This window comes from Botrytis porri (genome assembly GCF_014898465.1).
Source record: "Botrytis porri strain MUCL 3234 chromosome Unknown BPOR_008, whole genome shotgun sequence".
Lineage (NCBI taxonomy): Eukaryota > Fungi > Ascomycota > Leotiomycetes > Helotiales > Sclerotiniaceae > Botrytis > Botrytis porri.
This window is the reverse complement of record NW_024066082.1, coordinates 2,451,728-2,464,244: the sequence shown is the minus strand read 5'-3', so window position 1 is coordinate 2,464,244 and position 12,517 is coordinate 2,451,728. Positions and strand designations below refer to the sequence as shown.

General features: G+C 43.4%; 3 protein-coding genes across 3 annotated transcripts; all 3 read right to left on the bottom strand.

Moving 5' to 3' along the window:
- Positions 1-309: 309 nt before the first annotated feature.
- EAF01_006812 (uncharacterized protein) lies at positions 310-1,101 on the bottom strand (the record flags this gene model as incomplete). The annotated part of the gene is made up of 1 exon (XM_038915066.1): positions 310-1,101. One exon carries the CDS (start codon positions 1,099-1,101, stop codon positions 310-312), a length of 792 nt encoding a protein of 263 aa, XP_038770021.1.
- Positions 1,102-2,074: 973 nt separating this feature from the next.
- On the bottom strand, positions 2,075-4,270 carry EAF01_006811 (uncharacterized protein; the record flags this gene model as incomplete). The annotated part of the gene is made up of 1 exon (XM_038915065.1): positions 2,075-4,270. The coding sequence occupies one exon, from the start codon at positions 4,268-4,270 to the stop codon at positions 2,075-2,077; it is 2,196 nt and encodes a 731-aa protein (XP_038770020.1).
- Positions 4,271-5,608: 1,338 nt separating this feature from the next.
- EAF01_006810 (uncharacterized protein) lies at positions 5,609-7,278 on the bottom strand (the record flags this gene model as incomplete). Its single annotated transcript, XM_038915064.1, has 4 exons — positions 5,609-5,714; positions 5,832-6,688; positions 6,788-7,071; positions 7,146-7,278. The coding sequence occupies 4 exons, from the start codon at positions 7,276-7,278 to the stop codon at positions 5,609-5,611; spliced, it is 1,380 nt and encodes a 459-aa protein (XP_038770019.1).
- Positions 7,279-12,517: the final 5,239 nt, after the last annotated feature.

Here is a 12,517-nt window from a genome sequence, read left to right as displayed (position 1 = left end):
CTCGAGTTTACTCAGAATCACTAACAATGGCATGTTATAAGTAATGTCAAAGTTGCAATGTAACTATATTCAAGATAAAGTTTTCATAGTAAAAGATAATGAATGAAATGTACGAAACCAAAAGTCTAATTAAAATTAACGCCCATCAACCACCTGCTTCCCGACTCAACGAAATTTCTCTGACCATAAACCACAAAAAACTACCTCGGTGCAAACAATATCCCGTAATAATCATATCCGACCCAAGCAAAACAATTTTCTGACAATATCACTAACCCTCTCTCACTAATCCTCTCTCCCAAACACCCTTCAACACCTCTTCGGAAACTTCTTAAAATCCCTAACAAACGGGACCAATGCCGGAACCTTCTGCTCACCATAAATTGGCGTTCTAGCCAACGCATCCGCCGACGTATTGAACTCCTTCTTCACCAGCCAAAACCACACCGGAATATGAAACTGATGAAACTTCTCAATCAAAGCCTCCAATTCTCTGAAAATCTCCGCATTAACCACCGGCTTCCCAGTCGAAGTCTTGAATCCATTTCCCTTCCACTTGAAAATCCAATCCGTGAATCCATCGACGACATATGCCGAATTAGCAAGAATGAGAATCTTAGAGATTCTCGGTGCATCCATATCATTCTCATCATTTGCACCCCGCGCAATATACGCATCGAGAACTTGCTCAGCCATTCTCAAAACCACACGCACGGCGACTAGTTCGGCGACTAGAGTCGTCTGTGGGAGATCTTCGTCGAGAAGCTTAGAAACACAATTAGGTGTCTTGTCACCCACATAAACACCATACGCAGCTCGAACAGGCTCTTTTCCGTTGGCACTGCATGCGCTGTCGATGGCAACTACGTGTGATCCTTCGTCAATAGTCATTTCGCCTTCTGCATTGCGAGATTTAAGTTTGAGGGCACCGCAGCAGCCGAGTGCACCGAGAATGTCGGCGGGATTATCGACGTATAAGTCGTTGGTTTCGGGGTTGAAGCGGCGTTGGAAGACAGCTTCGTGACTGAGTCCGTTGTATCTGGTTGTGCAATCGCATTCGATGTCCCGGCTAACGCTGATTGAGATTTTAACGTAGACCATGGTTGAGAAGTTGTGTGCTGTGTGTTGTGAACTTGTGATGTCCTTTGAGTTGCTGGATTTTGATAGTTGAGCGGTTCTGGGAGTTACTTTATAGATATGAGAACTTCAAATGTTTGGATGTTTCTTCCATTCTTTTAGTGAAAGTTCTTCAGAGTTCTATCTGGTCTCACTGTGTTTCTTAATTCTTTACTCAAAAAGATGAACCCAATAGTTCATCCAAAGCATACATATGCATCTTCTGAAGAACAGGTTCAGAAACATCATGATTGTGAGTTCATTTCCTGAGGCGGGAACAGAAGGTGTTGAAACAGGGGTTCTCTTTTCTTTGTTCTTTGCAGAACTGTAAATAGTGGCTGTCTTTTCTTTCCACAGCCACCCTTCGAATGGAAGACTATTCTCGATTATTATTTCAGCCATAGATTCAAAAGCGTATCACCATCTGTAGTTTAGAGTTAAGTTAGGATTTTGGAATATTCCATTCTAAATGTCCGTCGCTTTCAATTCGCTTTCAATGAGAAGTGTAATGACGAGGAAAATTCGAAATGGAACATCTCAGCCACCAATTCTACCCAACACGAAAGGATGCTTTTGGCTGTCACGATGATTCAACTTCACCGCAACTGAATCTATTGGTAACTTTATCAAGGAAGAGATGAAGAAATTTCATCTCTGGTTCAGCACGATTTAATATTGACACGGACCATTGCATGCGTAACTATTGGAAAATGCACCAATACACGATTATGACCTTTAACAAATCTTTATAGATTATAGTAAGATGACAAATAAAAAGTATGAATATACTAGTAGTGTTGATATATAACAGAATGTGAATCGAGTAAACAAACAGGATATTATATTAGCAAAAACAAAGGAAAATTGTGGAATCACAACTACTGCCATTACAGCTCCGCACCAACTCTCAATCTCTCATCGTGACCAAGCACGAATGATATACCTCATAACTCTGCATTCAAGCTCTCACAGCCTTCGGTTCATAACGATCCCTTCTTCTCAAACTCCCCCAAACAGTTCTCTTCCTCTCCATCCCCCTAATATTCTCCCCCACAACCCCATCTCTCCCCATCACCCTCGGTTTCTCTTCCCTAGCCACCTTCTTCGCATTTTCCATAAACTTCTCAAATTCTCCATCTCTCGAGATTCCAGAATCAGAGCACTGTTTTGTTACCGTCATGGAAACTCTCTTGATCATCTCTCCCGTTGAGTACGGCGCATATTCAGAGTACGTATATTCGGAATAACTATACTCGTCATAACCCCCACAATCCATCATCAAATTAGGCACATCGAACATCTTCAAGTAATCGGGTCTCTTAGATCGACGCGGTGTTTGGGCACGTTTCTTCTCCTCAATCAGAACCGGAGCGTTGATTTGGGATCGCAATGTATCAGGTTTAGGAGCGTTCTTCACACGACTCGGACTGGCTTTGATGGGTAGAAATTCTATCTCGTAGGGTACAGTTCTGATAGTTGCAATAGAATTTCGGGGTTCGGAAGATGTAGGAGAAGGCAAAACAGAAAGAGGAGCTTCAATAGAAGCATGTGATTGTCTTCGATTTGACAACGTTGAATTGCGTTTCGCGTTTTTAACAGTCGCACTCCTGCTTACGCCTGGAACGGCTGCCTCTGTACTCCCTAACGTGTAATAAGTTTTCGAGCGCGTGCTGCTTGAGCGTTCTACCTTTGGGGTTAGACCCATTTGTTCAGAAAGATCAACCCCTTGTGTTTGGGAACGAGTAGGTGTAGAGCGTGATGACTTGAAGTCTGAGAGCGAGCGCCTGAGCGAAGATAAACGTTTTGGGGTCGTGTCATCAGGTCCCTTGCGGATGAGGAGGGGAGCGACAGTATCATGGGTGTTTTCGGATGTTATCTCATAAGTACCACAAGGATCGAGCGAGGGACGAACAGTTGTCGACATAGAGGGACGAGGTGCATTACTGTTGCGGGTTTGTGGCCGAACAGAGGAGGTGAATTCGGCTTCAGATTGAAATTCGTTCGACACTGACTTATTAAAAGAGGTAGTATATCGCTCCAACTCAGGCTGTGATTGAGATGCTCTAGATGTTGATACACGAGAAAGGGCAGGGTGTTGAGCTAAATCGACTTCAGGGACCTTATCTAACTTCATAGGAAAATCCATCGAAGCGTGGTAATTGGGCGGTGGTGATCGAAGTACCTGTGCTTCCATTACCGGGAGGTCCGTAGCAATTCTTTGATTACTTCGAAGAGTTGAAGTGGAGTATGCTTTCTTGATTGATAGAGGTGCAATACCATAAGTTGATGCTGCTGAATTTGAAATTGAGGTGGAAGTTGATGCGGATGTGTTGGGTCGTCGAAGATCTTTACGGGAGAGATTACTTCGTAGAGGCCTTTCTTGAAACGAAAGTTCAGATGTAGGTGTTTCAACTACAACCGCGGGGTGAAGCTCTACAGGATCCGGGATCACCATTTTGATATCAATTGGATAGCTTATACTTTTTTCCGTATCATTTTCCGTAGTCATAATTTTTGCTTTCTCGTTTTCTGCCTTTTCGTTTTCTGCTTTCTTTACCTTTCTCGAAAATTTCATTGATAATTTTCTTCCCATCGATTTTGCTGCGCGGACAGGAGAACTGTCCCTAGATTTGCTCTTGGGTTTCGGTGTTGCAGGTCTGGAATCATTATAGAGATTGGAAGTGTGGTTATTGACCATGTCCAGAGACGTACGTTCCCGATTGATGCTACACTGTGTGGGTGTTTCTCTGGTCGCGAGGGCTGAATTGGGACTGGTACTTGGCCGAGTAGCCTTTCTCTTTTTGAGACTTCCAAATATACTGGCTCTGAACAAAACGGACTTCTGAGGCGCTTTATGATCAAGAACATTGAACCTTCTAGGATCTTCCAGAGTATTTTGACGTTGATGTTGATGCACGGGTCTAGCGTTGAGAGCAGGTGTGGTATTGATTGTCGAAGATAATATATCTAACAACTCTGACTCCGAGTTTCCGACTAAGATAGGTCGATCGTGGAGATGAGGAGGTGCCTTTCGAGAACCAGAGGGCTTTTGAGAAGGGCGGGAGAGAACAGAGCGACTAAGCCGGCGTAATCTCAAGGGCCAGCCATCCTCAGCGTTCTCGGGCATAGGGGTGTAGGTGTTTTGCGAATACATGATGGTGGCGGAGTGTCGTATGGTCGAGTGGTCGAATGGATTTTTATAGTATTTGAAAGGATGAAGAGAAGTTTTATGTAGATATAGGACTCTCTGTCGAAAGAGAAATGGAACTGTCAAAGCCCACTCTTTGATATTTTGAGTTTCGAACAGACAGGCTTAAAGGCAATATGTTTCCAGGTTTCGGATCGATGAAACAATATCCCAAGTTTGACAGGATTCAAGTAATCAAAGAGCTCTTGATGGATTCAATTTGTTTCGGTGAACAGTAAAGTAGTAAACAGGAAACAGGAAACAATAAACAAGTAAATAACCCGGGGATATTGTAAGTGCGAAAGTGCAATAAATGTATGAAGGTATAGATAAGATTTGGCTAGAGAGCAGATCATTTGATTTACCAGAAATCAAAGTTTACAACCCGCAAAGCAGCACTGCATGTAATGTTAACAGGAACGAAAGTAAAAACAGGTCAGAAAAAACTTTTGGAAGAAACTCTAAACTCAATGATGCAGGAACGCACACAAATATATCTGATATGGTCACTGGAGATAAATTTTTCCTAGCAGCATTTCCATCCGTGCATCATTTCCAGGGACTTTCTGCTTCCCTGCCACCGAGAAAGAAGTCTTGCGGAAGAACAGAATGCCTTACAAACGACAAAATGATGTGCACTAATTAGCCATGCGTACGATTGTCCCTGCGCAGATCCATATCTGAAAAAGAGCGTCAGAGCTGCAAACGGCACTCAAAAAAAGGTGGTGAAAAATTGCAATGCTCGTGCTCAATGATCTATTTGGAACCATTGAGTGGGGCGTGATACTATAGGGAAGTGAAAGGCAAAGTTTAGACTGAGGTGCTTTGGTGATATTGTGATATTGTTATATCGTGATGCGTTGTAAGGTGTTGTGAAATTTTATTTGGGGAAGAGACCGGGTAAAAAAGTGCCTTGAGGTGAAAGGAAATGGATTTGAGACAGGTGATTACGTAGATACCAAGTATAAGGTTAGGATTTGTTCAGAACGACAATGTGAGGTACAATTAAGTATCGAGATCTCCATCAGAAGATTTCGAAGTTGGCGACAGCGACAGCGACATCGACAGTGATAGCGATGGCGATGGCGATGGCGACCAACATCACAAGTATTTCTGCGTTCCTGGAAAAGTATTGAAGACAGGGCCAAAAAGATAATTGACAATGCGGGACCGAAGCATACAGGGACCGATTTCAGAGTCTGACCACGCCAAAATCATACCAAAGCTCAAACTAATATTTTGGTGTTTCACCATCCAACCCCACGTTTTAATTCTGGAAAAGGCATAGAATGGTAAGAAATAAGTTTATTCTCCCTTCTTCAAATACTCGCCATCCCCAACTCGTGCGCACAGTTCTTTAAGTGTATGGCCGGCCCACTCAAAATCTTCCATTTCGAGATATACTTGTCCACTGTAAGAGAGTGGACTGTTAGTTTGTTGCAGAACACGAGGTTTTAAACATATGATGTGGAAAAGCTTTTGTGAAGGTACGAATCACGAATCAAAGAACAGATGAATTATCACATACCTTAATCTAGCCCACCATTTATTGTCCACGAATGCTATGGCGACAAATGTTTTGTATTCTTCTATCAACGTTTTCAACATCCAATGGTAAGCTTGCATTTTGGTATCTTCATTGATCTTGAAGAATGCGGCGATATTTGATGTTCCAATTTCCAATGGCAGTAATACATTGACAAAACAACAATCTGTCAATGTGTTGGTACTATTATCCAGAACCTTTGTACCCAATATTTTTGCGATGGCTTGACCACCTTCTCGTGATAAATTGCTACAGTAGTCCATGATGGCTTTTTCCCCACCACAAACTTCTTTGCGCCATTTGATTGCTTCGGTGGTGCAGAGATAACTGCTGTTGTCAATCGTACCAACGAATTCGAATTGGTTAACAAACACGCTCTTGGCGCTTGGCGGTAACGGATTGAATGGCCTAGGTCCTTTAGGAACGAAGCCATGTGATGTAGGTAAGGTTGTTCTCATTAGATCCTGGTTTCGTTTTGGAACGTAAAATACTGCACAGCCTCTTGGGACAAAGAGCCACTTGTGACAATTGCTGACGAAGAAATCAGGATCAATCTTTGATAGATCGAGTGAAACGTGACCGATTCCGTGGGCTCCGTCAACGATGGAATACATGCTTTCCCTTTTGCAGATCTCGATGTATTTCTCGTAAGGAACTCTCAATCCAGGGAGTGATCCTACTATGTCAAATACAGCAGCTCGAGGACGTTTGCCTTCTGCTTTTGAGGCTTCAATTGCCTTCTCGAATAGTCCAACGAGTTCATCATCCTCAATGGGATATTGGAAAGTAATCTGTCTGGGCTGGACCAGGCCGCGATTGGCTTCCGAAACATATTCGATCTATAACACGAGTAGAAGTTAGACTTAATGTTGAATGATGAACTATCAATCGATAGCAGTCATGGAGAATCACACTGAGGTTTTTTGGGTAGTACATACCGTCAAACCACAAGCACCATATATTGTAGAAAAGTAGAGAATTTCATCTTTTCCATCCTCATTCCACACCAAATTTCTTAATGCAGTATTGACTCCAGTAGTCGCATTTTGTACGAACACCACAGTGTCAGTTGGAACATTGAGAAGCTTTCCCAAAGCTTCTCGTGACTCATCGAGGATCCGAGGGTATGTATGTCGGATAAACTCATCTGGACGAGCTTCCGAATCATCTTGATACTGTCTTTGCTTTTCACGGATGGCACGAGGAATAGTACCAAAGGAACCTAATTTCGTGAGCTAGGTAATTGGAATTGGGGGCGGGGAAAGGGGGAAGGGGGTTGGGATTGGATAAGTATACCATGATTCAAATTCCTCCAGCCTGGTTCGAAAAGGAAGTGCTTGGCCATTTCTTTGCCAAAAGGCGTTGCTTGATATGTTTTTGAGTCGTTCAGGGAAGCTTCCCCAAACTTTTTTGTATGCAATTCTCCCATTTTGATAACTTTGACGGTAATTGGTGAAGTAATGAAGTGTAGATATGAACAGTGAAGTGAAGAAAATGAGGGGAACATGAACTCTATTATACTAATGAGGAGTCATCGATAACCATTTGGTGGAGAAGCAATAATGAATGGTCTGGACCATCACAGTGTGGAAGGATGACAAACGTTCAGTACTCCGTACATGATGACAACCATCGATGACTCTTTTGCCAAGTCAAGGCAATTCCAATCCCAATGAAGGTACAAGCCGACTCCAAACATTTGTGCTGAAGATGTGGATCGGGAGGTTGTCAAGTGAAAGGCGTGGTGGTAGGTAGTATTTGAGCTTCCCCCACCTACTAAATACGCCTATCACAACGATAAGGCTCATAACAAGCCAAACCTCAGAACGCCTGCAGATTCTTTGTTCTTCATAGAACCTATTGTTACGGGAGCTGCCTCTAGGGTCACGTGGAAGTGTCTAGAGATCTCTCGAGGTGGTTTAGACTAGACTTCAAGTAGGAATTCAATAAGGTTGTAACTGGTTGCAATTCTCGTAACTATAGTAATGAAACTAATGATTGTTCTTGAGCACGAAGCTCTACATTGTAATGAAATCCTGTTCCCTTATATAGACCTTCCTGCTCTGTTAACTCTTGAGTCGATTGTCGAAAGCCGATGGTCGAGTTTCGAAAGTCGAAAGTCGAAAGTCGATTTCGATTGTCGGCTTTTATGGTCACGTGATGCTAATCCTGTAGTTCTTGTTATCCGTCGTAACACTATCCCCTTCCTATACTAGCGCTTGTCCCAAGCGTGTATATAGCGTGGTTTCCCCACCTAGTTGTATGACTTTAATGAGTGTTGTGTTTATTTCATTATGCCTGCTATTAAATCTTTATCTGTTCACGATTCTCTACATTTATCCCGTAGTGTCGCTCGTACTGGTAAAGAGCGCGATCCCTGCGATTTATGTAATCAATCTCAACGTTTGTGTGTTGTGGATCCTGGATTATCGGCTCGTTGTTCTGAGTGTATTCGTTAAAAAAGGTCGCTGTCGTCCTGGTATCGAGATGCCTTCCGGCTATGAATCCATTGAGCAACAGCGCGAGAAGCTAGATGCCGAGGAGGAGGAGGCGATGGCTAAAATTCTGCGTTTGCGAAAACAAAAGGCTTTTTTACGGAAACGGGAGCGGGAAATGATTCGTCGTGATCTTCGCACATTGGATGAGCTCGATGCTCTAGAAGAAGAGGAAAGGTTGGAAAATGAACGTGTTAAAAAGGAAAAGGCGGACGCGGCGGCGGTGGCAGCGGCGAACCCTACTAGCCCTTCCTCTTTTGATTTCTCTTCTTTACCAGTGATGTCCGATGCTGAGGTCGAGGCTTTGTTGGCAGGTGTGGGTACCTCAGGTGGAACGCCTGTAACTTCTCAGGGCAGCTGAGGTCTTCTTTCGGTTCCCATGAATTTTCGGTATGTGGATAATCTAACCATTTGATTAAGTATTTGGCCGTGCCTCTGACGTATTTACAATCTAGTATTGTTTCGACATCGTATATGGCGTTAGGGTTAACTGGTTCGATTTCCGTGAGTGGCGCAATCGGCGCTCCTGGTGGTGCTGGTTCGAGTAAAGATATATGGAATACTGGGTGGATATTCATTGTGTCTGGTAGTTTCAACCGATAATTGACGGTTCCTATTACCTTGTCAATCTTGAATGGTCCTAGTTTCCTGTGGTCGAGTTTATTGCTTGGTCTTTTGGTTTCAATGTTTCGTCGTAGCAAATAAACTTTATCCCCCTCTTTAAGCGTAGGTTCCATACTACGTTTCGTATTGTAGTACGCTGCTGTTCTGGATGATATGAATCTTAGATCGAGAGCAAGCTGCTCTTGTAAATCCTTTAATTGTTCGACTTGTATTATTGCTGATTCGGCATTAACCTCCTGTGGTATCGGTGTTTGGTATGCTTTAGGATTAAACCCAAAGTTAGCGCGTGCTGGTGTAATCTTTGTGGTTTCCGTTTCCGATGTGTTATATGCGAATTGTGCCATAGGTAATAGCTCTACCCAATTGTCCTGTCGATAATTTATGTAGCATCTAAGATATGCTTCCATTGTCTGATTGGTCCTCTCTGTCTGACCATCGGTTTGTGGGTGAAAGGCTGTTGATAGCTTTCTTTTAACACCCATTAGTGCTAATAAGGTAGTCCAGAATTTCGAGGTAAAGAGCTTGTCTCTGTCCGAGATTATCTCATCTGGTACTCCATGTATGCTTACTATGACCCTAAAGAATACATATGCTAGTTGCTCAGCAGTCCATGTTTCTTTGAATGGTATCATGTATGCAAATTTTGTCAATCTGTCTACTACATTGAGTATTGCGTCGTACTCAATTCCTGTAGTAGGGTCTTTCGAGAGTGGTAGTTTAACCACAAAGTCCCATGTAATGGACTTCCATGGCTGAGAAGGCATGTCTGGGGTCTGGAGCTGACCATACGGAGCATGTCGTGATGACTTGTTTCGTATGCAGGTGTCGCAACTTCCAACAACTTCTTCAACTATCGTTCTCATTCGTGGGAAGTAACTGATTTCCCGGATTCTTGCAAATGTCCTTGCAATTCCTTGATGTCCGTGTGCCGGCAACCCATGTTGTTCCGTCACAAATTCCTTAGTCATTTGACTCGGAATGTATACTTTCCCATGAAAGTATATGGTTTCGTTTTCTATTGTGAATCCTGGTTCTATTGCTTTGCGTATGCGTGTAGCTGTAGCATCCTTGTCGTAATGTGATTGGATTTGGTTTCTGAGATGGTTGTCTTCCAATATATGAGTAGCTGCAAGCTGTGGTGCATTGTAAACCAGTGATTCGCCTTCTTTCTTGAATATTGCGTATGATTCGTACGACTTATTCTCTTGGTATTCTGGTTTTCGGCTGAGAGCGTCGGCTCTAGCGTTTTCTGATCCTTTAACATATGAAATCTTGAAATTGTAATTGGCCATGGTCTCCGACCATCTGACCTGTCGTCTGTTTAACTGCTTCGTTGTGGTGAAGTAAACCAAGTTCTTGTGATCTGTATACACCTGTACTGTGTATTTTGATCCTTCTAAATAAACTCGCCATTCTCTAAATGCATCGACTATCGCCAGTAACTCCTTGTCGTATATCTCGTAGTTCAACTCGGCTGGTGATAGTTTTCGAGAGTAGAATGCGATTGGTTGCTATTTCTCATTTTGACCTGGTTGGCTCAACACTGCGCCTATAGCGAAATCTGAGGAATCCGTTTCCACTATGATTGGCTTCTCAGGATCGAATGTTAACAGTATTGGCTCCTCGGCCACTGCTTGTTTGAGCGTCTCGAATGACTCCTGCGCCTTGGCGGTCCATTCGAAGCTCCCTTGCTCTTTTCTTGTTAAATTGGTTAAGGGTGTTGTGATCCCTGAATAACCTTTAATAAATCTTCGATAGAAGTTGACGAATCCTAAAAAAGATTGTACTTCCTTAACTGTGGTAGGCTGCTTCCATTCGAGCACTGCCTTAACCTTGTCCTTGCTCATCTTGAGCCCTTGGTTCGATACGGTGAATCCCAAAAACTCTGTTTCTGTAACGTGGAATTCGCATTTGCTTGGCTTGCACAGCAAATCAGCCTTAGCTAAACTTTCAAGGACATTGTTGACGTCCTTAATGTGTTGAACTCCGCTGTCTGAATATACTAGGATGTCGTCCAAGTAGCATATACAGCAAGTATCCAAATATTGTGATAGCACATTATTCATTAACCTCATGAAAGTAGCTGGCGCGTTGGTTAGCCCGAATGGCATAACCTGATACTCGTATAGCCCATATCTTGTCTTGAAAGCGGTTTTCCATTCCTCGCCTTTCTTCATTCTAATCAAGTGGTACCCGTTTCGTAGGTCCATCTTGGTAAATATTGTTGCTCCGCCTAATCGATCTCTTAATTCCGTAGCTAATGGAAGTGGATATCGATCTTTCTTTGTAAGCGTGTTGAGCTTTCTGTAGTCCACAACTAGTCTCTTAGTACCATCCTTCTTGGGTACCCACATAGTTGGACTTGCCACTTGGGATGTGGATTCTCTGATCCATCCCTTGGCCAAGTTGTCGTCGATATATTCTTTGAGCGTCTTTAGCTCATCGGCTGACATTGAATAAATTGGGGTGTGCACAGGCATCTTGCCTTCCTCCAATATTATCTCATGATCCCACGGCTTGTGTTCCGGTAAAGCCTCGTGGATCCCTGGTTCCTTAAAAACCTGTTCATATTTTCTGTACTGTTCTGGTATCGTAGGCTTCTTTTTTGCCTCGATTGCGATTTCCTGCCGTACCGTCGGCTTCTGCATTTGTAGAGGAGGTGTACTGGCCTTCGCTCTTAATGGAGGACCCTGGACTGGGTGTCCTACGTCGCCGGTGTTGTTCGCGTTCAACTCTCCTTGGCGCGTGTTACGTCTCGCGGACGCCTTGAACGTGTCGTCATGACCGTCCTTGCACTGATCAAATGTCACTGTTCCTTGTGACCAATCTATTCTGGGATTATGTGCCTTCAACCATGGCATTCCTAAGATGATCTGTTGTTGGCCCAATGGCACAACGTCAAGCTGTATAACCTCCGAATGTTGGGTCATATTCATTCGTACTGGTCGTGTCTCCTGTGAAACGTTCCCGTCAGATCCTGCTAGCTGTCCGTCAACTAACTGCAATTGGTAGGGGTTTTGTTTCTTCTGGAGTGGGACTCCCAAATACTTTGCAGCTTCTGGTGCAATAAAATTTCCTGTAGCCCCTGAATCTATCATGGCTTGCTGTATTTGTCCGTTTATTTTGACCTTGCAGTATATTTGACCTGCTTGTCCTGTAGCATTTAGCTGTGGTGTAATTTGCTCATTCTCGCTATTCTGGATGATCTCATCGGCAAATGTTACACGTCGAGGCTCTTCCTCTTCTAGATAGACAGCGCTTGTTCCTGATCTAGCTCTGTCATCAAGTAAGTCCCTCCATAGGGTGTATCGGTAGTTCCCTTGAGTGACTTTCATTATCGTACCCACAACTGGTGGTGGTATTATGGCCTGAGCCTGGACCCGGTGTTCTTCTCCTACTCTTCTGCATAAAAATAGAACCTGATTCTCATTTCTTTCAGATGTGTGGTGATAGAACACTTCCCATAGCTCTCCCCTGTCTGGCCACTGGAGGTGATCGGTACTAATTCTTTCTACGAATGATGTGTTTGTAGTGATTCCAAACCATAGA